The 25,272-nt window shown below is 34.4% G+C and overlaps 2 protein-coding genes across 10 annotated transcripts; both read left to right on the forward strand.

Moving 5' to 3' along the window:
- The first annotated feature begins 511 nt into the window (after positions 1-511).
- LOC105788842 (uncharacterized) lies at positions 512-11,591 on the forward strand. 7 transcript variants are annotated; one of them, XM_052627540.1, is made up of 19 exons: positions 512-753; positions 836-998; positions 1,098-1,244; positions 2,021-2,111; positions 2,221-2,339; positions 2,503-2,693; positions 2,811-3,021; positions 4,090-4,327; positions 4,421-4,854; positions 5,018-5,165; positions 5,777-5,979; positions 6,116-6,462; positions 6,775-6,871; positions 6,949-7,167; positions 8,556-8,795; positions 9,805-10,014; positions 10,312-10,581; positions 10,700-10,903; positions 11,045-11,591. In XM_052627540.1, the coding sequence occupies exons 2-19, from the start codon at positions 864-866 to the stop codon at positions 11,207-11,209; spliced, it is 3,669 nt and encodes a 1,222-aa protein (XP_052483500.1). In that variant the 5' UTR covers positions 512-753; positions 836-863; the 3' UTR covers positions 11,210-11,591. The 7 variants fall into 7 exon arrangements, with proteins under 7 accessions (XP_052483500.1, XP_012471357.2, XP_012471360.2 ...); XM_012615903.2 differs by having other exon boundaries at positions 512-728; XM_012615906.2 differs by having other exon boundaries at positions 512-688.
- A 10,167-nt stretch (positions 11,592-21,758) lies between these two features.
- Positions 21,759-24,942, forward strand: LOC105788843 (heat shock cognate 70 kDa protein 2). Of its 3 annotated transcripts, none has more exons than XM_052627543.1 (3): positions 21,762-21,975; positions 23,209-24,447; positions 24,613-24,942. In XM_052627543.1, exons 1-3 carry the CDS (start codon positions 21,762-21,764, stop codon positions 24,939-24,941), a joined length of 1,782 nt encoding a protein of 593 aa, XP_052483503.1. In that variant the 3' UTR covers position 24,942. The 3 variants fall into 3 exon arrangements, with proteins under 3 accessions (XP_012471361.1, XP_052483503.1, XP_052483504.1); XM_052627544.1 differs by having other exon boundaries at positions 23,209-24,173; positions 24,564-24,942; XM_012615907.2 differs by having other exon boundaries at positions 21,759-21,975; positions 23,209-24,942.
- Positions 24,943-25,272: the final 330 nt, after the last annotated feature.

Consider the following 25,272-nt stretch of genomic DNA (forward strand, 5'->3'; position numbering starts at 1 on the left):
TTGCTTTTGGCTAAAATTTCAAGTGCTTTTGAAAAGTAGTTCTGAAAAGGAGCTGAAAAAGAGAAGCTAAAAATTTTAACTTTTCCTCTTCCAAAAGTACTTTTAGTACTTAATTACTTTTTCACCCCTCCAATAACATAGTATTTTTCTTTTTTTCTTGGTATTTAATTACAATTGTATTAAAATCATTAATTAAAAATAAAAAATATTTTTAAAATACTAATTACAAATATTTAAATATTTAAAATATAGTTTATATATTTTAATTAAATTTTATAAATAATTAATATTTATTGTTTAAAATATTTATAATTTATATTTTATATATTAAAATATTAACAAAAGTTATAATAATTATTATTACTAAAATATAATAATAAACTAATTTAAATATTATTTAAATATATATTTGTTACTGATAATAATACGTCTAAAATAAATATTTTATTTGTCAAAAGCAAGTTTTGATAACAATATAAACACTTAAATTTTAAACCAAACTTTTGAACGAATAAATGGCAGTAAGTATTTTGCATCGCTGTCGGTCGGCGGTCGGCCTCTGCTCCTCATCTCTGTCCGTCCATTGTCGGTAGGAGTAAGGGCTCTCTCTCGTTTTCGCGCTGCCGCTGACTAATTAACGGACGCCTCTCTCAGTCTTTCAATTCTCGGTTCTATGGTAATTTCTAAGGTGCGATGGAAAGGGTGCACCACTTCTCGTAGCTAAACAAGTTCGTGAACCCTAGCTAAACCCTCGTAGGAGTTGCTCGTTGTCTTCTTCTTCTTCTTCTTTTTTTATAAATAATAATATTAGTAGTAACAAACATATTACTGCCAGTCCCCTTTCTATTCGCCAAGAAGCTGCCATGGCAATGGATAGTGGCGCTGATGGGCAGTCTCACAAGGCTCACCGCTCTCGCCACTCGGGTGCCTCTGCAAAAAAGAAAACCAAAGCCAGAAACAAGGATCAAAACTCCGACCAGAAGCAGCAAAACCCTAAGGTTCCATTGTTTTCCTCCTCCTTTTTACTTGCTATGAATTTGCTTTTCGGCTTTAGCTAATTTCGGCTTTTTTAATTAGTCTTTCGTTTTATATATTAGGCATTTTCTTTTCGTTCCAATGCAAAAGCGAAGCGATTGCAATCGCGTGCCGTTGAGAAAGAACAACGTAGGCTTCATCTTCCTGTTATCGATCGTTCTTATGGCGAGCTGCCTCCGTTTGTGGTCGTGGTGCAGGGGCCCCCTCAGGTAAATTTCTTATTTCCACGATTATTCTCTATTTTTTGTTATATTTTGGAACCAAAGTAATTGATATTATCTTGTTTGGAACAGAGGAGTTTTTTTAATTTAATTGTCCTTTTAGGATGTCTAAATTGGTTTGTCACTATAAGAACTAGGTTAAAAAAGAGGTGGTTCCATTTGAATCAGATATGCCTTTTACATTGAGTGTAAAAGAAAATTATAACGAAATATAAAGTCCTTTTCTAACATCCTGGACCAATGAAATATATATACTTTATTGAGAGCTGTTGCTGAAGGAGAAACGGTGCTGTTTAGCCTAATATTGGATTGAAACTTTAATTTGAGGATGTCCTAATTTCCTCCTTTGAGATTTCACTATTTCATAGTTCTGTGAGGAGCTTTGATGTTAAGGATAGCATATGTTTGCCTTCTAATATGTGTTATAAATAGAGAAAAGAGGGAGAGGGAAGAATTTTCTATCAATATTGATGTAGCTTGCAAGAAATAACAGAATAATGTAGATTTTAAAGTGCTGACTTTGGAATTATTTATATTTGACGTTATCGAGTAGAGAAATCTTGAAGATAGAACTGCAGCCTAGAAAATCTTGGAAATTGTTTGTTCCAAATGCCATTTGATGCCAAGTTTCAGATTTTTGCCAACTTAGTAATTTGTCTATCTGGCTGTCTGGGTGTGTACAATTAACTCTATGTGGTAACATCTAGAAGTCTTTTCCCATGATTATATTGGTTAACTATTGTTGAACGTTTTACTTGTTGCAGGTTGGAAAGTCTCTTTTAATCAAGTCTCTCGTAAAGCATTACACAAAGCATAATTTACCTGAGGTTCGAGGACCAATAACCATAGTATCAGGTTGATGTCTCCCTAAATTTTAGTAGTTGTTTATATGTATTTATATTGTTTAGAAAAGCAGTGGAGTTGAGGCTCCCTTGTCTGATGTGGGATTCATTGAACTTGTTAGGCAAGCAACGGCGCTTGCAGTTTGTTGAGTGTCCAAATGATATCAATGGTATGATTGATGCTGCAAAGTTTGCTGATCTAGCATTGCTTCTCATTGATGGGAGTTACGGCTTTGAAATGGTGAGATACTGAATATTTTTGTTATGCTTTCCATAGCTTTAACTTTTAGAAGATGGCAATCTGCTTCTTTGAAAATTATTATTTTTATAAATCTTCTCTTTGAATGTCAAGTTCCACTTAGTGAGAGTTTTTAATGTTTTAGATGCTTTTTGGTATTTTGTAGGAAACATTTGAATTCCTTAACATATTGCAAGTTCATGGTTTTCCAAAGGTGATGGGAGTTCTTACTCACCTTGATAATTTTGAGGATGTAAAGAAACTAAAGAAAACAAAACAGCGTCTCAGACACCGTTTCTGGACAGAAATATATGATGGAGCTAAATTGTTTTATTTATCTGGTCTCATTCACGGGAAGTAAGCATCCTACCTAAGATTCTATTTTGACTATGCTAAACTGTGAAATACCGTGGCAGTGTACTTTAATAAGTTAAATTGTGAGATTTATTGTTGCTTCTCCCTCTTATCTAACAGGTATCCCAAGCGAGAAGTTCACAATCTTGCAAGATTTATATCTGTTATGAAGTTCCCTCCTTTATCGTGGAGGACTTCTCATCCGTATATCTTGGTTGACCGTTTTGAAGATGTTACTCCCCCCGAGAGAGTGCAAATGAACAGTAAATGTGATAGGAATGTTACGCTTTACGGTTATTTGCGAGGTTGTAATTTGAAAAAGGGAACTAAGGTATGCCCTTTGAATCTTTTCTGACAATCATTGCTATGTTGCATGTTAAATTGTTGGGTATTTTTAAAGATTTAAAAGCTTTTACCAGTGAAGATTCTGCTATATATTTTTCAGTAAGGCTATATAGTTGCCGTAAAAGATGGCCTCATCCATTGCCATTATGCCCTAGAACTTGAGGTTGCACATGCTTCAGCCATTACCTTCTTTTTTACAAGAATCATATGGTTTCTTAGCTTGTGATATTGCTAGAATAACCTTGGCTCCTCACGAACTTGGTTGTGGTAGCCTCATATCGTATCAGTATCAAGTTTCCCATGGATGGAAGCATCCTCACTGTAGTTGATGATCTTAGTGTTTAAAAGAGTGAATCATGTTTACTCCCAAGATTGGTTCACTAGGGATGTCTTTACCTTGATACTAGCCTATCAATCCATATATTTTCTTTTGGATAATTTGTTCTAAGCCCATTTCTTTAGTCAATGATATGACCTTGAGCTTCTAATGTGCTCATGTTAATTAGTGTTTGCTAATTTGTTGTTCTGTTCCTCATTTCTTTTTTCTATTCTGTGAGTTACATGTCATGTCAACTGATTGGGGTGAAATTCAGTATTTTCTTTATTATATCCACCACAACTGGTATGTTGATTTATGAATTTGATTTGTATTTTAGGGTGAAATCTAATTCAGGTGAATAATTATCCAAACACCGGCATCTGATATTTGTAATCTTGAAATAGTGCTAAAGTTCTGAGTACACCAGGGTGAAAGCTCTTAGGATGGATTTGGTTCTTGCAAGCATTCTGTATGGCTGGTGTTACATGCTTGTTTTCATTTATTTGTTCCATTTAGAACCAGTGTTCACGACTTACATTTTTATCAAGAAAATTGATTTTGACTTTCTACACGGAAACAAAGTTATAAATATCATCTTTGCTTGTTAGGGTTGCACTTTCAATATGGATAACAGATCTTTTTTTTTTCTTTAATTAATTTTTTTTTATTGTTATCCAATCTGGGAAATGACTTAAGTTTTATTGCACCTAAGTTTCATATACAATTTGTGATCAGGTCCATATTGCCGGTGTTGGAGACTTCAGCTTGGCTGGTGTTACAGGCCTATCTGATCCTTGCCCTTTACCATCAGCTGCAAAAAAGAAGGGACTCCGTGACAAAGAAAAACTTTTTTATGCCCCCATGTCTGGACTTGGGGATCTCTTGTATGACAAAGATGCAGTCTACATAAACATTAATGACCACTTTGTTCAGTATTCTAAAGTTGATGAAATGGGGGGAACAACAAATAAAGGTTTTTAATCTCGTTTCATTTTCTCATAATTTTCACCCTATTGTTGAAGGTATCTTTAGATAATATCTCGGTCATTCCTTTTTGTCGTCATAGGAAATAAAAGAGATGTTGGTGAGGCCCTGGTGAAATCACTTCAGACTATAAAGAACCCAATTGATGAGAAGTTGGAAAAGAGTAAAATTTCCCTTTTTAGTCAGAATCCTAATAGCTCATTGGAAGCTGAAGATCACAACAGGGGTTCTGATGAGGCACCAAAGCTAATTCGTGATATAGAGCCTTTGAAGCAATACCAGTCTAATGGAGAAGAAGATGAAAGTGAGTTTGATCTGGATGGTTCAGAGTCTTCAGATCAAGATGAAGGTGTTTCAGAAGGTGCAATGCTGAAAAATGAAGGTAGGAATTTTGAAGAAGGAAATGCAGATGCGTCAGAGCGGCTGGGTCGAGTTAAGGAACAAGTTGAGTTTCACAATGGTAGGAAAAGGAGAAAAGCAATCTTTGGAGACGGTGTTGATCATAGTAATCTCAAGGTATTTAGTGATTATTCTTTTTGCTTGTTTTTGAAGAACCCTAGTTTTGTTCCACAGCAGGTAGGCGGAAGAGTCCTGAAATCATATCCTTTCCTTCTCTCCAATGCGTTGTTGAGGTTGTATTGTTGGGAAAAACCTTTTTCTTACACTAACTTCCTTGCAGAGTACAGATGAAGAGAATGAAGGTGATGAAGATGATGATGATGATGATGACAATGATGAAGGTGAAGATGACAGAAGCAATGAAGATAATGAGTCATGTTCAGGTTCAGAGTTTTCCGATGGTGATGAAGAGGATCTGAAGTCTGAGGGTACTGTTCATATATCATATATTATATTCTATTGTACACATTTAATACTTCTCCACTGATAGACATTATGCTGTAGGCTATGCTTGTAGAAATTATGCTTTATAAAGCAATATAATGAATTTTGGCTACATAATAGCATAGCTGTCCAAGGGTAGGCATATACACTCAGTGCTAGGCTCATAATCTTAGGGTGAGTTTGGATGGGCGATTGGGTACGGTGCGGTGCGTTTAGCTTACTTTTTGTCTCACGCTACAGTATCGCTACAGTATCTAATCTCACCGCCACCGCTGTTTTTACACTAATCGCAGGTAAACGCACCGCCCATCCAAACTCACCCTTAGTCTGCTGAAGCCTTGCTGGGCCTGAAATTGTTTTAGTTGTAAATAACTGAATTGTTTAATTTTGATTAAAAAAATATAAATTTAACAAAAAATTGTTTTCCTGGCTCACACTTAGCTTTTCAAATGTCAGAGTGATAGGGCCCAGCATTGGACGTCTCTAGATAGTGTCTCTAGCAGTTTAATTTCTGAAGTGGTTAATTATCATGTTAGATATCTTCCTCCAAGTTCTTGTTTTGCTTTTAATTGCAATTTTAGCATTGTCCTTCTAGAAGATGGCATGGGAAACATATCAAAGTGGAGAGCATCATTGGTGGAAAGGGCATCTAAAAAACAGAATATAAACCTGATGCAGCTTGTATATGGGAAATCTACATCAACATCGAACACTTCCGCTAATGAAGTGAAGGATGACAGTGAGAATGAAGAGAGCGATGAAGATGAATTTTTTAAGCCCAAAGGGCAAAGGGCAAAGGTGTGTCCTCCATCTAGGCATGACTGATTTATAATTTCAGAAGTTTGCATGTATGGATGCTTCAGTGTGCCATCTTTGTTGATAATTTTATTTGTTTATATTTTCTCAACTCTAATATTATTTTGTATTACTGTAGAATTCGATTGAAGGATTAGATGGTGGGAACATCAACACTGAGGACTGTTCGAAATCCACTAAATTTTCAGAACTTAAGAACTGGAAAGAAGAAGAAGTATATGAGAGTGTTCGTGATCGTTTTGTCACTGGTGATTGGTCTAAAGGTGCCCTCAGAAATCAAATGTCAGAAGCTAAAACTGAAGAAGATGATATGGATGGTGACTTTGAAGATTTAGAAACTGGTGAGAAGTATGAGAGTCATCAGAAAGATGATTCTAGTAATGGTGGAATCGAAAAGGAAGATGATGATGCAATTGAGGAGCGGAGGTTAAAAAAGCTGGCTCTCCGTGCAAAATTTGATGCTCAATATCCTTTTATTAGTTAAACTACTTTGAATGTAGCCATTTATATTCTTATTTTCTGCCTGCTTGGATCCATCTCTTCCTGTTTATTTTGGTAAATTCTATTAATGGCAGGGGTGGGGGTTTGAATGTGGTACGCACTCCTGCTGTTGCTGTCTGTATTTTCTCATCCATGCTCAAGATTGTTGCTTGCACTTGTGCCTTTTCCTGACTGCATGATTTTTATTCTCTCAATGAAAGTCCGGTTCTGATTTCTGTCCAAGTAAGATGTATATATGGGAAACTGTCTTGCTTTTGCAACCTTAACTTTTATTACTTATGATGGATCCGAATCACCAGAAGAGGAAACTGATAAACAAAATGGGGGAAAGTTTCATCACAGTCAAGCGAATGACAGTGGGTATTATGACAAGGTAACTATGCATTTCTATTGATAGATCTATAATCTAATTTTTAGTTTTAAGCTCTAAATCTTTCTCGGTTCTTCCAGTTGAAAGAAGAGATTGAACTCCAGAAACAAATTAATATAGCAGAACTCGAGGATCTTGATGAGACTACCCGGTTGGAAATTGAGGGATTCCGAACAGGAATGTATCTAAGGTTAGAAGTTCAGGATGTTCCTTTTGAGATGATAGAGTATTTTGATCCCTGTCATCCCATTTTGGTTGGAGGAATTGGTCTCGGTGAGGAAAATGTTGGATACATGCAGGTTAGAACATGCTTAAGATTATTAATATTGTGCTATTGTACTGTTGAATAATAGTCTTTCTCCTGTCTATATGTTGCACTGTTTTCTAGTTTTTATCTACCCATGGTTGCCCCCTTTTTCGCTTTAAGGATTGGAAGATATTTTTACTTAATCTATAGTTCTAGCGTCATGTAGGAAAAATCTTATATATCATCTCTCATGTTAATTTGTGGCTTCTTCCACTAGTTTAGTTGAACCTCTGTCTCTCATGTTATTGTACTGTTGAATAATAGTCTTTCTCCTGTCTATATGTTGCGCTGTTTTCTAGTTTTTATCTACCCATGGTTGCCCCCTTTTTCGCTTTAAGGATTGGAAGATATTTTTACTTAATCTATTGTTCTAGCGTCATGTAGGAAAAATCTTATATATCATCTCTCATGTTAATTTGTGGCTTCTTCCACTAGTTTAGTTGAACCTCTGTCTTCATGAATTTTAAATATCTTTACTTTGTGAGTTTGACTTACTACAACGGATTTTTGGAGAAATTATAGTATCTAGTGCCGTTTCATGATTGTTTGCCTTGTCGAGGGATTGGTGCTTCTTGTTGAAGAATGGCTCTTATCTCTGTAGTAAATATCTGAACCATAAATTATATGAATTCAGAAGAAATGTGGAACACTGAATCAGTTAAAAGCTACTTCTCGATTCAAATGTTATTACTTGTTTAAACGAGTTCAGGAATCTATTTGTTTTCTATGTGAAAAATACAAAAAACTAGAGAGTTGCATATGTAATTAACCAACCTGGCTTCTGTTCGTATACACATGTATGATAAAACAATGAAATTCATAAGAGCTAGAACATTGGTTTTATCTCACATCAGTTAAGTTTAGAATTTTGGAGTACAACTTTTCCACTTATTGTTAATTAGTTTTAGTTTGAATGTTTAGCACTGTATTAGACCTCTACTTGTTTGTAAAAATTATTTATTTTCCATGTAATATATTCAATTCTTTCAATGATACTGGGTTTATATGTGAATTGGAGTTCTAACATTTACGTGGTGTTATCCCTTATTGGTTCTGTCTTGAGTTTACAGTGGCCCCATGTTCTGGTTCTGTCTCCGACCCTATTGTCAAGTGATTTTAAATTGGATCTTAACGATTGGTAATCGTTTTGGTCGCAGAGTTCAGAGCTAAAACATTGTTGAACAAGTAAATATAGATCTGAACTATAGGAAGTTTGTGAAATAAAATTTGATGAGATTTAGACAGGGTATATTTAGTATAACAATTTGGTAATCTATGCTACATTCTGGTGCATAGTGTCTCTATTGTGATTCCTATGGTGTTTGTATTCTATCTTGTGATAGAGCATACATGACCTAAGAGGTTTCCTTTTTCTTCCAGACGAGGCTAAAACGACACAGATGGCACAAGAAAGTGCTGAAGACTAGAGATCCAATAATTGTTTCAATTGGATGGAGGCGTTACCAGACCACCCCTGTTTATGCCATTGAGGACCAAAATGGAAGACATCGCATGCTCAAGTATACTCCAGAACATATGCATTGCCTTGCTATGTTCTGGGGCCCTCTTGCTCCACCCAAGACTGGAGTGCTTGCTGTTCAGAATTTATCTAACAATCAGGTCACTTTGCTCTATTTTATGTACTTTTCATGTTATGATCCTTATAAAATATGGAATTAGTGAGGATGGTGGTGAGTGATAATATGGTCAAGAATCCAGGAAGTCTCTTTACAATACTGTCTGGCAATTTAGTCCCTCTCCTAAAAACATAGGCAATTTAATCTTTGTACTTTTCAAACTTAAGCAAAATGATATAATATGTAACTGGGTTTGGTGAATTTTTAGATATTATTGATGTGCCGGTAAATTGGTGAGCTGAAACTATCGGAAATTAAAGCCTACATCACCATCCATTTATTTATTGGTTCTGGTGGATCATTGTTATACAGATAACTAAATATTTTTCTTTAACTAAATTAGATGTGGCCTCTAATACAATGAGAGGTTTAAGTGGTAAAACCTTTTTGTAGTTACGCATGAAGCCCAAGAAAAGCCCTTTTGAAGCCTTGAACTAGTTTTTAATCCTATTAGTTATCATCCTAGCCATATCTTGGTTTGGATTGGAGCCTGATATCCCTCGAAATGTCATCTATAAGATCAAAACTGATTGCTTCACTAGACCATCAACTCAACCTTGACCATGCTGCTTTCTGTTCCTAAGTCACAGGTGAAGTTGTATATAAAATTCTTGGCTATTGCATTCCTGATATTAGTTAATCTAATGCAATCCTCTAGTACTGTCTTACTTCTGTAGTTTGATAGTCAATGAATTGTACATGTTTAGTCTTTCTAAGAAACAACCTTTCTGATATTAAAGTTGTGTGAATTATTAATCTAGGGTTGGAAATGGATGGTAAAAAAATGAAAGTTCAACACTATCCAATTTGTTATTTTCAGTGGGTTATTAGATCTACTATTTACAGTGTATATCTGGAGTGAGTTTCAATTTGAACCCTTGGAGTTTCCTGAATGACTCCAAACCCTTGTTGCTTTGTTTTTTTTTTTCTCTCCATTCTTCCTTTCTGTTTCTCATGGCTACTAATTAAGCAGTTTTTATTTGGCATAACAGGCGGCATTTCGCATCATAGCAACAGCATACGTACTTGAGTTCAACCATGCAGCACGGATAGTGAAAAAAATCAAGCTAGTTGGATACCCCTGTAAAATATTCAAGAAAACAGCCCTCATCAAGGATATGTTTACTTCAGATCTTGAAGTAGCTCGGTTTGAGGGTGCAGCAATTCGAACTGTGAGTGGAATCCGTGGGCAGGTGAAAAAGGTATGCTTTGTTCATATAGACTTGAGAATCTTGAAATTTGTATGACTATTCGTATTATATCATCTTAGATTCGGCCAATGGCATTTACTTTTGAGAACCAGTCTTCTCTGATGGTGACTGCTCTAAAGATGAGTGGTAAAATGTGGAGAATATCCATGCCTAAGAATCCTTCTTAGGATCTTGCTTTGGTAAGACTCTAATTAAAGCATTATCTGCTATCTTAACAGAACCCAAATAAATCCATGTCCTGCATAAAGAAATAGCAGTTAAAAGCTAATGGCATTTTATATTTCTCAGGCTGCAAAGGAAGAGATTGGTAATCAACCCAAAAAGAAGGGAGGGCAAGCTAGGGAAGGAATTGCAAGGTGCACCTTTGAGGATCGAATTTTGATGAGTGACATTGTCTTTTTGCGCGCATGGACTCAAGTTGAAGTTCCTCAGTTTTACAATCCATTAACTACTTCATTGCAACCTCGTCAGAAGACCTGGCAAGGAATGAAAACTGTTGCAGAATTGAGGAGAGAACACAATTTTCCTATTCCTGTTAACAAGGATTCCCTCTACAAGGTCGTTTTTATTTGGATTTATGAATGCTATCTCTGTTTTAATATGAGTTCCTACTATTTCTCTATTTCTGTTACGTTTACTGTTCTTATTGTGCATGTATATGTACGTGTGTTTACAGCTAATTGAGAGAAAGCCAAGGAATTTCAATCCCCTTGTGATCCCCAAGGCGTTACAAGCAGATCTTCCGTTTGAATCGAAGCCCAAGAATATACCACACCAGAAACGGCCACTTCTTGAAGATAGAAGAGCTGTTGTCATGGAGCCTCATGAACGGAAAGTTCATGCTCTTGTTCAACACCTTCAGTTGATTAGAAATGATAAGGTCTGTGTGTGATTTTAGATACTGCTGCCGCCATATTTATATTTCCATCCCTTGACGAGCTAAAGCGTTTTGCATATCCTTCTAATTTGATAGCTTTGCCAGTCGAAGCTTTTTAATGAAAAAATCACTTTAAATTTGCAGATGAAGAAGCGAAAGCTCAAGGAGGAGCAAAAACGGAAAGAAGTGGAGGCACAGAGAGCAAAGGATGAACAGGTGTTAAGAAAGCGTAGAAGAGAAGAAAGACAAGAGAGATACCGGGAGCAGGACAAACTAAAGAAAAAGATTCGCAGACATGTGGAAGCGTGATGGTCATTATGCTCGTGTACATGCATGTGTGTTCAATGAAACTTTTGGCAAAGGAGGTCAATATTATCAACTCACGAACTCGATTGTATCTTAAAAGAAAATAACTATTCTGACCGCAACTGGGGACTCGATGTTGGTTTGTTTAAGGTGTGTTGTGGTTGGATGAATCATCAATCGATCCATGAAGGTTTTTGGCGTCCCCTCCTTTGCTGTTAAATATTTCAACTTGTTTAAGCAGCAGCACAAGTGATAAATTTTTGTAAGCTAGTAGTGCCTATGGAATATGCACCCCAAATTTTGTTCTAAAATTCCAATAGTGAATTGTCTTAAGCTCTTTGAAATTTACAGTTATAATTTCTTATTGATTAATTAACATTTTAAAGCTGCTTTTTTTTTTCTCGTTCTTTTCTTTGGAAAAAAAAATGGGGGTGTAGTCTGAATTACATGGGCCTTTATTATTGTTTTAACTGAATCGACTTGATGTGTATAATCTAACGAATGGTCTAGTTGATGTGTGAAATGATTTAAAGCTAAACAAAAATTCAACTTAATAATACTTTTGCGAAGAGAGGATTAGTTAGTTATGAGTAAAGCGATTAAAATAAGGTATTATTTCCTTGTATTAATTTTTGGTAATAAATTTGTATTACTAATCATAAAATTATAGGTAAATTGTACAGTTGGTTATCTAGCTGTCAAAAGTTATAATTTTATATAATTTTAAGAACTGAAAAATTAAAATAAAAATTCTAGGTATTGTCGTTAAAAACTATTTTCATTTGAGGCAATACCATTAAAATTTGTTTTCATTTCAGGTAGTTTCATTAAAAACTGTTTTTGTAATAAAATAAAGTTTGGTGATTAAAACGTAAATTTAACCAAACACAAATGACTATTTTTATAGCTAACCTAATATATATTCATGATATAAAAAATCCCTAAAATATATATTAAAATACATTATATCATTCAATCAAAATAAGGTTTGCTCCCATTATGTGAAAATTATGTGTGTGTGTCTTAGTTGAGATAGTTTAAGTTAAACTATTTAGTTTATTGCTTATAAAGATTGGTTCAGATTGAAACAGTTGATATAGTTAGTTGTAACGTTAAAATAAACTATATTATTCGAGTGGCCTTTGGTTAGACGGAACAATTGCAACTTTAGTCCTTACCAAATATTAGTAATTCAAATTATCCTTTGAACTTCTTTGTTAGATGGAAAATTGACATTTTAGCCTTCCTAAAAGTTAAAAAAAATTTCAATTTAAACCTTTTGAATACAAATTTTTTAGCTTTATCCCCTCAATTTTTTTTAAAGACATTTTTATCTTGGCTACCTATTACACAATTCTTGATTTAGCTCTTGTATGTATTCCCTTAAGAAAAATTAGAGGTGGCAAAAGATTTGGTTTAAGAAGGATCAAATTTGATTATCTTCAGATTCAAATTATTTTGGGTTTGGATTAGTTCATACTCGAATTTTCTTAAATTTAGACTTTTTTTAGCTCAAACCTTTTAGAATTTGAATTTTTTTAGGCTTAGATTCTCTCATATTCGGATCAACTCGAGTCATGCAGACAGTGAATAATTCAAATCATTTTTGATAGTTTATAAGTTATAAATAATTTTATTTTAAATATAATAATTAATTTTACTGTACTTAATGATAATATAATAAAACTAACTTCATAAAAAGCATATATATTCTATATAAATGTTTTATTATAATAGAAATATTTTATATCACATAACATAACTAAAACTACTTATTATATAGTATATGAATTTTGTATATAATACATATTTTTATTTGTAGCTAGTCTACTTATAATCTAATGTCCATACATAATTTTGAACTAATAAAATACCATTTATTATTTATCATAATACCATATTTACATTTGAATTATTTTGATTATTAAGTTTTGAATTAAAAATATTTTATTAAAATTTTAAACCCTAAATCAAGTAAATGCCTTTATGGGTGAACAAAAGTTTATTAAAATCTGACTTAATTATTATAATTGATCCAATTCAATTAAAATGATTCGATTAAATTGATTTCAATTTTAGATGATTAAAGAGATCACTTAAAACATATTACCTGTTAAATTTACATGCCTGAAAATATTTATACACAAATCCAAATCCAAATATGTTATGCCAAAACCCATATAACTCTAAGACTTAAACCCAAATAAATATAACTCACTATTAAAAATCGAAACTTAAAATATAATAAAATATACACCAACCTAAATAGATGAACATTTATATAATTAAATTTGTAAAATTAACCCAGATCTAATTAAAATTTATTTAAAAATTTTGGATCTTACTCTTCCTTAGGAGTTTGAATTAGATTGGCTTTATATTTTAAACTTCAATTTAGAAGAATAAGGCCTAGTTCCGTAATACTTCTCAAAAGTGTTTTTGGAGGGAAGAAGTTAAAATTTTCAACTTCTCAAAAAAGTGTTTTTGGGCTAATTTTTGGCTTGAGAAAAATATTTTTTTCTTTTAAAAACAGCTTATTTAGAAATGCTTTTGTCCAAAAATATTTTTATCCCAAAATGTGAGTGTCAAAAAAAAAAAAAGGAAAAGAAGAAGAAATTGAATAGTAGAAAGAGCATGAAGAAGAAAAGCTTAGTTGGTTTCTAGTTTTAGCTTTTTAATTTATTTAATTAAATGAAATTATTTTTAGAAATTTTATTTAACAAATTATAAACTCCATGTGCTAAACGATGCGGCAAAATCTAATTGGTTGATAGTATTTCAGCGAAGTTTATATACTATTTTCACAAAAAATTTATGTACCTAAATAAGAAAATTATTTTAAATTATTATTTATTATTTTATTATAAGTAAATATAATTTTGAATAGATAAAATCCGCCAAATATTGAATTATATTTTCATTATAATTTAAATTATTCAAATTTATAAATAAGTAATATCTTATTATTTTAAATTGTTTCTTACTAAAAAATTTTATTATATTAAAACTAAAATTTGAATTAAAAAGTCCAAAAAAATATTGAAGATCTTGAATTATACTATATTGCAATTTATACTATTATTTTATTATATCAAATCTAAAAAATTGAATAGTTAAAGTCCGATAAACATTGAATTGCACTTTCATCATCATTTAAACTAATAAAATTTATAGATAAACAGTATCTTATTATAAAATATTTTAATTATTTTATATTACATGAAACAAAATAAATTAGTAAGTAAATACAATAATTTATTTTGTATCTTTAACAATAATTACTTACATTAATTAAATAAAATATATAGTTAATTAAATTAAAATAAAATTAAAGGAAAATAGTTGGTACACTATTAGTGAAGTTTTTAAACTCTACGAGTACGGTCAAGGGGTTGACAAGTGTGCTATAAATGTATAGTAAATTATTAAAAATATATATTTAAAAATATATATCATTTTTTTTAAAGTTGCTTGTGGAATAAAAAAAAGTACATTGCCAGTACTCTCATCCATAATGAAACGCATTCTAACGTATGTGAGATAAGAAATTAGTTGCTAAGTATTTTGCATCTCTTATATAAGTGCTAATGAGAGATCTATCTTCAATTTCTTCATCAATTTTGCTGATGATAATTCTGCAATCCCTTCTTTCATAATCTAAGGAAACCACATATCTCTTGCTAATTGGATCACTTGAACACATGCAAGTGTCACGGGGCAAGATCTTTAGTTTGACAAACCGTGCGGCCTTAGACGATTTCTTGGGTTCAAATCCGCCTAAGTTAGCCTTACTCTCAAAAAATGAAATTTCTCGCAAAAATTCTTTAAGGCACCGAAATAAAACGAAAGCAAACTCGTAAAACAAAATAAGCTAAGAACGAACAAAAAGCCACAAAAAATAGCGCACATCAAGTGTTTGAGTAAATGTTCTCAAAAGTATTCTATTACTTTGAATGTTTACAACTGAATAAATAAAAATGAGGGGGAAGACCACTTTTTATAGTTGAGCTCCTCTAAAACCAACGGTACAGATTGACTTACATCAACGATTGAGATTGTAGCCTATCTACAATTGAGAGTCCTAAGGGATTTAAACTCTATACGATCTTGTCCCTTTAGGATTTGCACTATTTACCCTGAAGAATATAGTTTTACCGGAGTGTTTCATTGCGCCATCAAGGCTTCAAGTAGATAAACTCCTCTATGGGTGCCACAAGCCAGGCCAATTCAAGTAGGTCATATGAGCCCTATTTAATCTATTGACCTCTATGGGATGTTCTGTGCACAATGGTTATGGGCTTTAATCCACGGCCCCTGACATTCTCCCCCAACCATTATCTCTTGTACATCTCGATCGTAAGAGGCCATTACTCTTACTTGCCCCCATTGTGACTTGCCTCGATTGAGATCTTTTTGATCCACACAAAAGGCTTAGGCATGCCTACATTGAACACTAAGTTCACCTTGAGTCTTGTCGCTAACTCTGGTTTGTAAACCCCACAGCTTACTTGCTTTAAAACTTTGAAAGGGCCCCTGTGTCTTTGCCAAGCCAACGATAAGTCATAATGCAAAACACTAAATATGTGTTTGAAATGTACCTCGTTTGTAGCATTTACTCTATCCCACTGTCCAGTTTGCATCACCACTTTTCTCCCAAAGCCTATACAATCCACTTCTCTCATAGGTGGTAGCCCCACTGATAACTCAACAGGTTTCTATTGGGAAATGTGCCCATATTGTACTAAACATGTAAATATTTTTTATGTATTTGAACGATGAATAAATAAATAAAGTTAATATCACATTTAATTGTTATATTTTTTGTGTTTCTTTCATGTTTTGCATACATAGCATAATTGTGACAAGCAAATATTAGCTCGTGGATTCTCTAAGTTCATACTGATGATAAGTGGCACAGTAAGAACATTTACATTATGAGAAAGACAACTTACTTCAATAGATAATCTAAACAAGTCCGTAATCGTAAAAGAATCAAATTAAGCATTTGATCCAAATACTTAGAAGTATTATTATGTCGTCTACAATTCTAATTGGGGAGATGGCTAGTCTTGGTTATCAGAGTAGTTGATTCACGATTAGAGACATAGATGTACTCAATGGAAGAATGATACATTGGACTAGACCCAAGTTGAATTAATTCTGAATTTGTTTGTGAATTAATTCACGTGTAACGTTCATGGTATGATTTACCTAAATATTGAGTTAGTCATTGACCATGCGTGTGTAACTCATGTACTTTGATATAAGTAGAGGCTTATGCTTTAAAGATGATCGAGCCCATAGTCGGTATGTCGGGTATATGACTTGTGTATAGCATAGCTTTATTAGCAACAATGGAATTCATAGCTCGATTAAAGAGTTAACGATATTCTCTCATTGGCATTGTGTAGATTGATAAATATGGAACGTGGCCACGAGTTCCTTGTTCTCGAATGAGCAATTTATCACAGTCATTTCTTGACAATGATCATTAATCATTAAGAAGACACCATGGTGACAATGAGATAAAATAAGATTGTATTGAGTGAATGGATTTAACTCTAATGAATCAATGATATCATATGAGGGTAACACACACATAACGAGGTCATTGGACAAAGTAGTTGGATGAATTGCTTTCGTAAAGAGTATATAATAAGGAGTTTTTAATCATGGTACTTCTTATGGACTAACTTCATGATTAAGTAAATTACGAATTTTTGGAACGATACTTTTGGACATAATTGCAATTACTAGAGTCTAATTGTATAAGTTTGATTGGTCCTTCCGCTAGCTCAACAAAAACTCGATTGGACTGCATTTGAATCAGAAAAAATTCTACGACTTTGGAAATAATTTAATTGAGTCGATTTATTCGATTTGTAATTAAATTGAGCAGTCGTGAGAATTGTTCAACTAAAGAATTTGATTAAAGAATTTTCTTGAAAAATTAATTTTGAAAAATCTTAGCGATTTTTGGGAAAATTAATTTTGATCAAGCAAAATCAAGTTAATCAAATTAATTAAAATAAATATGGTACTTGTAGAAATTAACTTTCAAGTCTGACAATTGGCCTAATGGGTAATTGAACTTGAAAAGTAGACTTGAGACTAAAAGTTGGAATCAAAACTAAAAAACCAAGATTGAGTCCCAAAACTGGTCAAATTGGGCCTGGTATGTAAAACTTGACTGACAATCCAACCAGTGACTGGACCAAACCAATTGGGTCGTCACTAGCCCAGACCGAACCGGTAATAGCCAAACCAGCTTGAGGTATCGTGAGGGTATCACACCTGCACCACCGGGCATGGCGGTGTTAGTAGCTCCGACGACGAAAATACAGTGGCTGGTGGATGGCCGGTGGTAGTGGTTCTTCAGCGGTTGAACAGTGGAAGAATCACACTCCTATTGGGACTTTACCGGATAATTCGATTTCAGATTAACTATTCCAAAAATAATAATATTTTAATAAATTTAATATTAAATTTAATTTAACACTTATCTTGATAGTATTTTGTTAATTTAATATTAAACTGATTATCTTAATATTAAATTTAATTTAATATTTATATTGTAGATAAATATTCTATTAATTTAATAGATTTAATATTAAATTTAATCTAATTCTTATCAATATAAGTGATTAAGTTTGACCATAGTTAAACTTTTTAAACTCCCTCTATATAAAGAAAGCATTGGGTCATTATTTTTCACAGATTTAAATTCAATAGAAAGTTGTAGAGAGAAAATTCTCTGAATAAATTATTTTAAAAGATTTCTAGAAATATTTTTCTTATTTATAATTTGGCCTAAACGTTCAAAAAAATTGTAAAATTGCCCCACTGGTAATTTTGTGAAAAACTTTCTAATTGGAATCAAGCCTACACTTGGTAGACATGAGCTTGAGGATAGTGGAGAAGACTACTCAGTCGAAACGTTCATCCTAGACGAATCGAAAATGTACAATTTTGATTAAGTGTTTATTACTTTAGATATCACAACCAAATTCTTGTTTTTGGAAAGAAAAATTTAAAACTTTGGTTTTACCATTAAACTTATTTTTTGCTGTATTTTCCAGACCTGTTTTTCCAACAAATTCATATCGTTATTTTGCCCCTCTAGCATTTCTAAAAGGGTTTTTGTAGCACTCCGATCTACCAAGTCAGTACTCTTACTACACGAAACATCCTTGGCTACCTGGATTGTCGGCAATACCTTGGTTCCACCCCTCATGTCTTGACTCATTGGCACAGCACATTATTGTTGTCGAGTATCCAAGATACAAATGCAATTGGCAAAAGGAATCAACAAAGCATCAATCTTGTCAAGGAATTTCAAGCCAAGCACGAAGTCTTAATCATTTAAGTGAATTACGTCATAGTCTTTTCATTTCCATTGACTAATTACAACTCAATTCTTTGTACTACTTCTACAGTTGGTATCTCTTTGGAATCAATAATATTGATCTTCTAGGTTAATTTGCTAACCGAAAGACCAAGTTTACCCATGAATTTTTTTATATGAACAGATCTGACGCCCTCGTATAAACAAAAGCACTTTTTCTTTGACCTGCAATGTTGATGTTCACATACATCAACCATTTTCTTGTGATCCCTCTTTGCCTTTGTAGAATTAAGTATTATCAACCTAAGCTTTAAAACCTCCCTCTCAACAGGCTCTGCTTTATTCTCCTTACTGATCACAGACATCTTGAATCATTCTGGATAGTCTTGTATCCTATGCAGACCACAACAAAAGAATCACTTCACTGGCTTCTTCTCATTCTCGCTAACCCTATTGGCTTTGATAGAATGCATAATCAAACCAAGTCTCATCGATGCTCTGTCTAGCTCATTGTCCCTTTCGATGGTAGAAAACAAATTTCTTTAGACAGTCTATCACCATTTGCGGACCATCACAAAGGAAGCATTTCACTAGCCCATTCGGTCTATAGTTAGGTTTCCACTTCCTATTTAGTGGTTTCCCATTACCACTATTCTCGTCGTTGCCCTGTTGTCATTTTTAACTTTTCCCTCATCTTCATGATCATCCACCATTTCTCGTCTCTTTAGGCTTGGAAAATTTGAACTTGCCTTTCTCCAAACCAAGCTTGATAAAAGACTTTGCTTCGGCCATGGCTACAATAAGCTCAGTGATACCTTGTCGACGCAACTTTTACTTTGCCCAATGCTTCAACCTATCTTTGAACTAGTAGAAAGCTCATTTCTCACCCAAGTCAGATATTTGAAACATCAATTCATTGAAGTCTCGAATATACTCTCAAACAGTACTTTGTTGCATAAGCCGACGCAACTTAGCCCGAGCCTCCCCCTCAACATGCTGCAGGTAAAACTGCTTCTTTAGTTCCTTTTGAAACTCCTCCCAAGTATCAATTACGATACCACCTCGTCTCTCATCTATAGACCTATGATGCCACCATAAAATAGCGATATAAGTAAAATAAAATGCAACAATGTTTACCTTAATGGTATCATCCTCAAATGCCTATCGCACGAAAGTACTGTTTCATCCCTTAAAGAAAATTGTCCACGTCCTTCGTAGACCTTGTCCTTTTGAACTCTTTCGACTTAGGGACATCCATTTTGGACTGTTTAAGAAATGAAGCCAACATCCATTTTCCCACAGCAGTTCTGTACACAACAATCTCTCTCTCGAGCTCCTCAAATTTTTTTATCATGGCCATAGCTTCCTCCTTCAAAGCCACAGTGAAGCTTCGAGAACATCATTACTCTTAGTCAGCTTCTCGGTCTGATCACCCATTGTGGCATTGAAGGAATTTTCCAACGCATCCTGATTGGCACTAAAAGCCTCTGCCACATAATCCCTAAGTTCCGCTCTCATCTAGTCTAACTCATCGGTGCATCCCTAAACTACCCCGAGTGTTCCTTTCACACCACCCATGAATTTCTCGAGATTGGTCACCCAACCTTCCAAAGCCGACAACATATCCCTCGATCTGTTATTTTTCCTGGACCTCCCACAGGTCTTTATTGGGGAATTCTACTTGTCTCTTCCTTTCTTCATCTCAACTGGCACCTTCGAACATTGGCTCTGATACTATCTATCATGGGGCTAAATCTTAAGTCTGGCAAATCGCACGACCTTAGGCGATTTCTTGAGTTCAAATCCGCCTAAGTCAACCTTACTCTTGGAAAATGAGATTTCTCGCAAAAATTCTCTAAGGCACCAAAGTAAAACGGAAGCAAACTCATAAAACAAAAGAAGCTAAGAACGAACAAAAAGCCACAAAGAAATAACGCACACAAAGTGTTTAAGTTAATGATATCAAAAGTATTCTATTACTTTGAAGTTTTACAACTGAGTGAATACAAATGAGAGGGAAGACCTCTATTTATAGTTGAGCTCTCCCAAAACCAATGGTATAAATTGAGTTACATTAATGGTCAAGATTGGAGCTTATCTATAATTGAGAGTCTTAAGGGATTTAAACTCTATACAATCTTATCTCTTTAGGATTTACACTATTTACCCTGGTAAGTCTAATTCTACTGGAGTGTTTCATTGGGCCACCAGTGCTTCAAGTAGATGGGCTTCTCCATAGGTTCCACGAGTCGGGCCAATTCAAGCAGGTCAAATGAGCTCCATTTAATCTATTGACCTTTATGGGATGTTTTATGTGCAATGGTCACGGGTTTTAATACGTGGCCTGTGACACAAGCGTTTCAACTACAAAAGCCTTGGGTATATTATACTAAATCCCATGAATAATCCCTCATTCTTTCTGATTGCTATGCGTGGTTCAAATTATTACAGAAACTCGCATCAATATTTACTTTGACAGCTAGGTTCATCGAAGCAGACCACCTATCAATCGTCATATGAGCCTTTATCTCCCCTCTTTCAAACACTGTGTTCAAGGGAATGATAGTACAATTTTAAATTAAGTATATTTCGAAAAAGAAACATATAATGTATCCTAATTCAATTGGCTTCATTGCTATTACAACAATTAGAAAGACATGATTCGAGTGTTCAACTGCATTTTCTTTTTATTTCAGGGTTTTAGAAAATTATAAGTAAAAATAAGTATTTTATAATTAAAAAAAAACAGAAGGGAACGCCAGCCTTTATAAACAAACCCATTCTTTCTCTAAATCTTCTAACAATGACTTTATTCATAAATTGACCCTAAATTATATTTCAATTCTCAATTTAGTCCTTACAATTTAATTTATATATAAACTATCAATTTTATAGCAATTTATCCCCAAGCAATACCAAACATGAGACGTATATTTTTAGATAAAATGAAACAAAATTCATAGTTTAAATACCACATCAACTGAAACGAATTAGTAAGCCAGTTTGAATAGGGAAAATCCCATATCCATCGCAAAACAGTTAAAACATCATCAACATAAAAAAGAGAAATCATCATCGTAACTTCCCACAACTCCATCATCACACTAACATTTTTTTTTTATTTCTCCGTAAATCCCATCCATTCCCCCTTTTTCTTTTTAATTAAATTATTGTTTCTCGAGACTCTTCAACTTAAAAAGAGTTTTAACAATGGCTGGCAAAAGTGAGGGCTCGGCGATCGGTATCGACCTGGGGACAACGTACTCGTGCGTGGGGGTTTGGCAACATGACAGGGTTGAGATTATTGCAAATGACCAAGGGAACAGGACGACACCGTCCTATGTTGCTTTCACTGATAGTGAGCGTTTGATTGGTGACGCTGCTAAGAACCAGGTTGCCATGAACCCTACCAACACTGTCTTTGGTAAGCTTCTTGGACTCTTTTGGGTCCTATATTTCAATGTATTTTTTTTTTACAAAGACGTAAACATTACAATAACATGATCTGCATGTGCTATTCGCATGTTAATTTGTGTATTAACACGTAGATTACTATGCCACCTTGATTCACATAGTTGTTGTAACAATATGAAACACGTGAGTTCATAATACATAATATTCTCTACTTTAGGGATTGGGTGATTATAAATAATTTAAGAATTGTATTTGGGTATAATGAGTTAATTTTGGATTGGTCAAATACATATTATATTTAAAAAATTAAGTCATTTTATTTAAATCAATTTTGGGTTTTGATTATTGTTTAGTGAATTTTAAGGTTGGTTATTTTGGGTTCAAATAGTTTAGGTTTTAGGCTCAGGTTTGGATTGAATCATAATTTTAGATTTTTTTAGTTTTAATCACTTCAAGTTCGGATTATTTCAGATTATTTATTCAAATCATTTTGAGTTTGATTTGTTTTTAGTTTAAGTAATTTCGAGTTTGAATCAATTCAAGTTCAAGTTAAATAGATTTAGTTTGTTGATTTTTATGATCAATATCGAGTTACAAGTTGGTGTTTAATTTAAACCTTTGCATGTGTGTCAATTTGAGTTCAAATTGGATGAGTTTGGGTTAGTGACTTTATACCCAAATTGTGTCTGGTCAGGTTTCAATTCAAGTTTCTCAAATCGATTTTTTTATTCAAGTAAAATCAAGTTGACAGGGTAAAGTTAAGAATTTTGTATCAAGGAAATCAAGGGTGGCTTATATTTTTGTGAGCAAGAGGTCAATATATATATATATATATATATATATATATATATATATATGCATTTATCAGAGTTGAGTCATATTTCAATTCGAGATTGTCAAGTCATATTTTTTATTCGGGCCAATTTAATTTCAAGTTATAGTTAGATAGGTTTGAACTATTGATTTTATGACAAAATTTGAGTTTGGATTGATTTAAACAAAATTTTTTATTTAGTTTAGAATTGCTAGACCTATAAGGATGAATTTAGGAATTATTAAGGAATTGGGATAAAATTATAAATTTTTGAAAGACACAAATTTTATATTAATTTAAATTACTAGTTTTCAAAAAAAAAAAAAGTTCAAACATATTTGTTCTTTTCATTTCAACCAAATCTGGATGCCTATAATAATATATATTCATGCATGGTTGCTTTAATGGTATGTAATTTTATTACATCAGATGCAAAGCGATTGATCGGGAGGAGGTTCAGTGACGCTTCAGTCCAAAGCGATATGAAGTTATGGCCTTTCACAGTTACCCCTGGTGCGGGTGACAAGCCTATGATCACAGTCGCATACAAAGGCGAAGACAAGATGTTTGCAGCTGAGGAAATCTCATCTATGGTCCTCATGAAGATGAAAGAGACTGCCGAGGCCTATCTAGGTTCCAGCGTCAAGAACGGCGTCGTCACCGTCCCTGCATACTTCAACGACTCCCAGCGTCAAGCCACCAAGGATGCCGGTGTCATTGCTGGCCTCAACGTCATGCGAATCATCAACGAACCCACCGCGGCCGCCATCGCTTACGGCCTCGACAAGAAGGCTAGCAGTGTTGGTGAGAAGAACGTGCTGATCTTCGACCTCGGTGGCGGCACATTCGACGTCTCCCTTTTAACGATCGAAGAGGGTATCTTCGAAGTGAAAGCCACCGCTGGCGATACACACCTCGGAGGCGAAGATTTCGACAATAGGATGGTGAACCATTTCGTGCAAGAATTCAAGAGGAAAAACAAGAAAGACATAAGTGGTAATCCTAGGGCCTTGAGGAGATTGAGAACTTCATGCGAAAGAGCAAAGAGGACGCTTTCGTCCACCGCACAAACCACCATCGAGATCGATTCATTGTATGAAGGTATCGACTTCTACTCGACCATCACTCGAGCTCGGTTCGAGGAGCTCAACATGGACCTATTCAGAAAATGCATGGAGCCAGTTGAGAAATGTTTGAGGGATGCTAAAATGGATAAGAGCACTGTGCATGATGTTGTCCTAGTTGGTGGGTCTACCAGGATCCCGAAGGTTCAACAATTATTACAAGACTTCTTCAATGGGAAAGAGCTCTGCAAGAGCATTAACCCCGATGAGGCCGTCGCATACGGTGCGGCTGTACAAGCCGCAATTTTGAGCGGTGAAGGCAATGAAAAGGTCCAAGATTTGCTACTTTTGGATGTCACCCCACTCTCCCTTGGGTTAGAAACTGCTGGTGGAGTAATGACTGTGCTTATTCCAAGGAACACAACAATTCCGACCAAAAAGGAACAAGTTTTCTCCACTTATTCGGACAACCAACCCGGTGTTTTGATTCAGGTTTACGAAGGTGAAAGAACAAGGACAAGGGACAATAACTTGCTGGGTAAATTCGAGCTTTCGGGCATCCCGCCAGCTCCACGAGGTGTCCCACAGATCACAGTCTGTTTCGACATTGATGCCAATGGCATCTTGAATGTCTCTGCCGAGGACAAAACAACAGGGCAAAAGAACAAGATCACAATCACCAATGATAAGGGGAGGCTCTCCAAGGAAGAGATAGAGAAGATGGTGCAAGAAGCTGAGAAGTACAAATCAGAGGATGAGGAACACAAGAAGAAAGTGGAAGCCAAGAATGCATTGGAGAACTATGCTTATAACATGAGGAACACCGTGAAGGACGAGAAGATCGGTGCTAAGCTGAATCCGGCCGATAAGAAAAGGATCGAGGATGCAGTGGAGCAGACCATCAATTGGCTGGATAGTAACCAGTTGGCCGAAGCTGATGAGTTCGAGGATAAGATGAAGGAGCTTGAGAATATGTGTAACCCCATAATTGCCAAAATGTACCAAGGTGCTGGTGGTGAGCCGGCTGCCGGAAAGGCCGGCGAAGCACCTCCAGCTGGTGGAAGTGGAGCTGGCCCCAAGATTGAGGAGGTTGACTAAGAATGAGATATTATAAACAAGCCTTTTTAGTTCTGTTCTTTTTTTTCTTTTTTCTGTTTTTGCATTCTTTTTTGTTCCGTTCTTTGAAAAAATATTTTGGGGTTATTAGTTCATGTATAACTGGATTTTAAGAAATCTAGGAATGGATCTTGAGGGCAATAATAACTTATTGGGATCGTATATATTTGAGAATTCTAATGTTTTTATTTGTTTCCCAAGTAGCACCATTCTGCTATTAAACTGCATTGGGATAGGGTGAATAAACATCCACTATTAACAGCTAATTAGATCTACATGAGATTACATAAGAGGGAACTAGCTTATTCTGAAT

Source organism: Gossypium raimondii, chromosome 2, assembly GCF_025698545.1.
Source record: "Gossypium raimondii isolate GPD5lz chromosome 2, ASM2569854v1, whole genome shotgun sequence".
In the NCBI taxonomy this organism is placed as follows: domain Eukaryota; kingdom Viridiplantae; phylum Streptophyta; class Magnoliopsida; order Malvales; family Malvaceae; genus Gossypium; species Gossypium raimondii.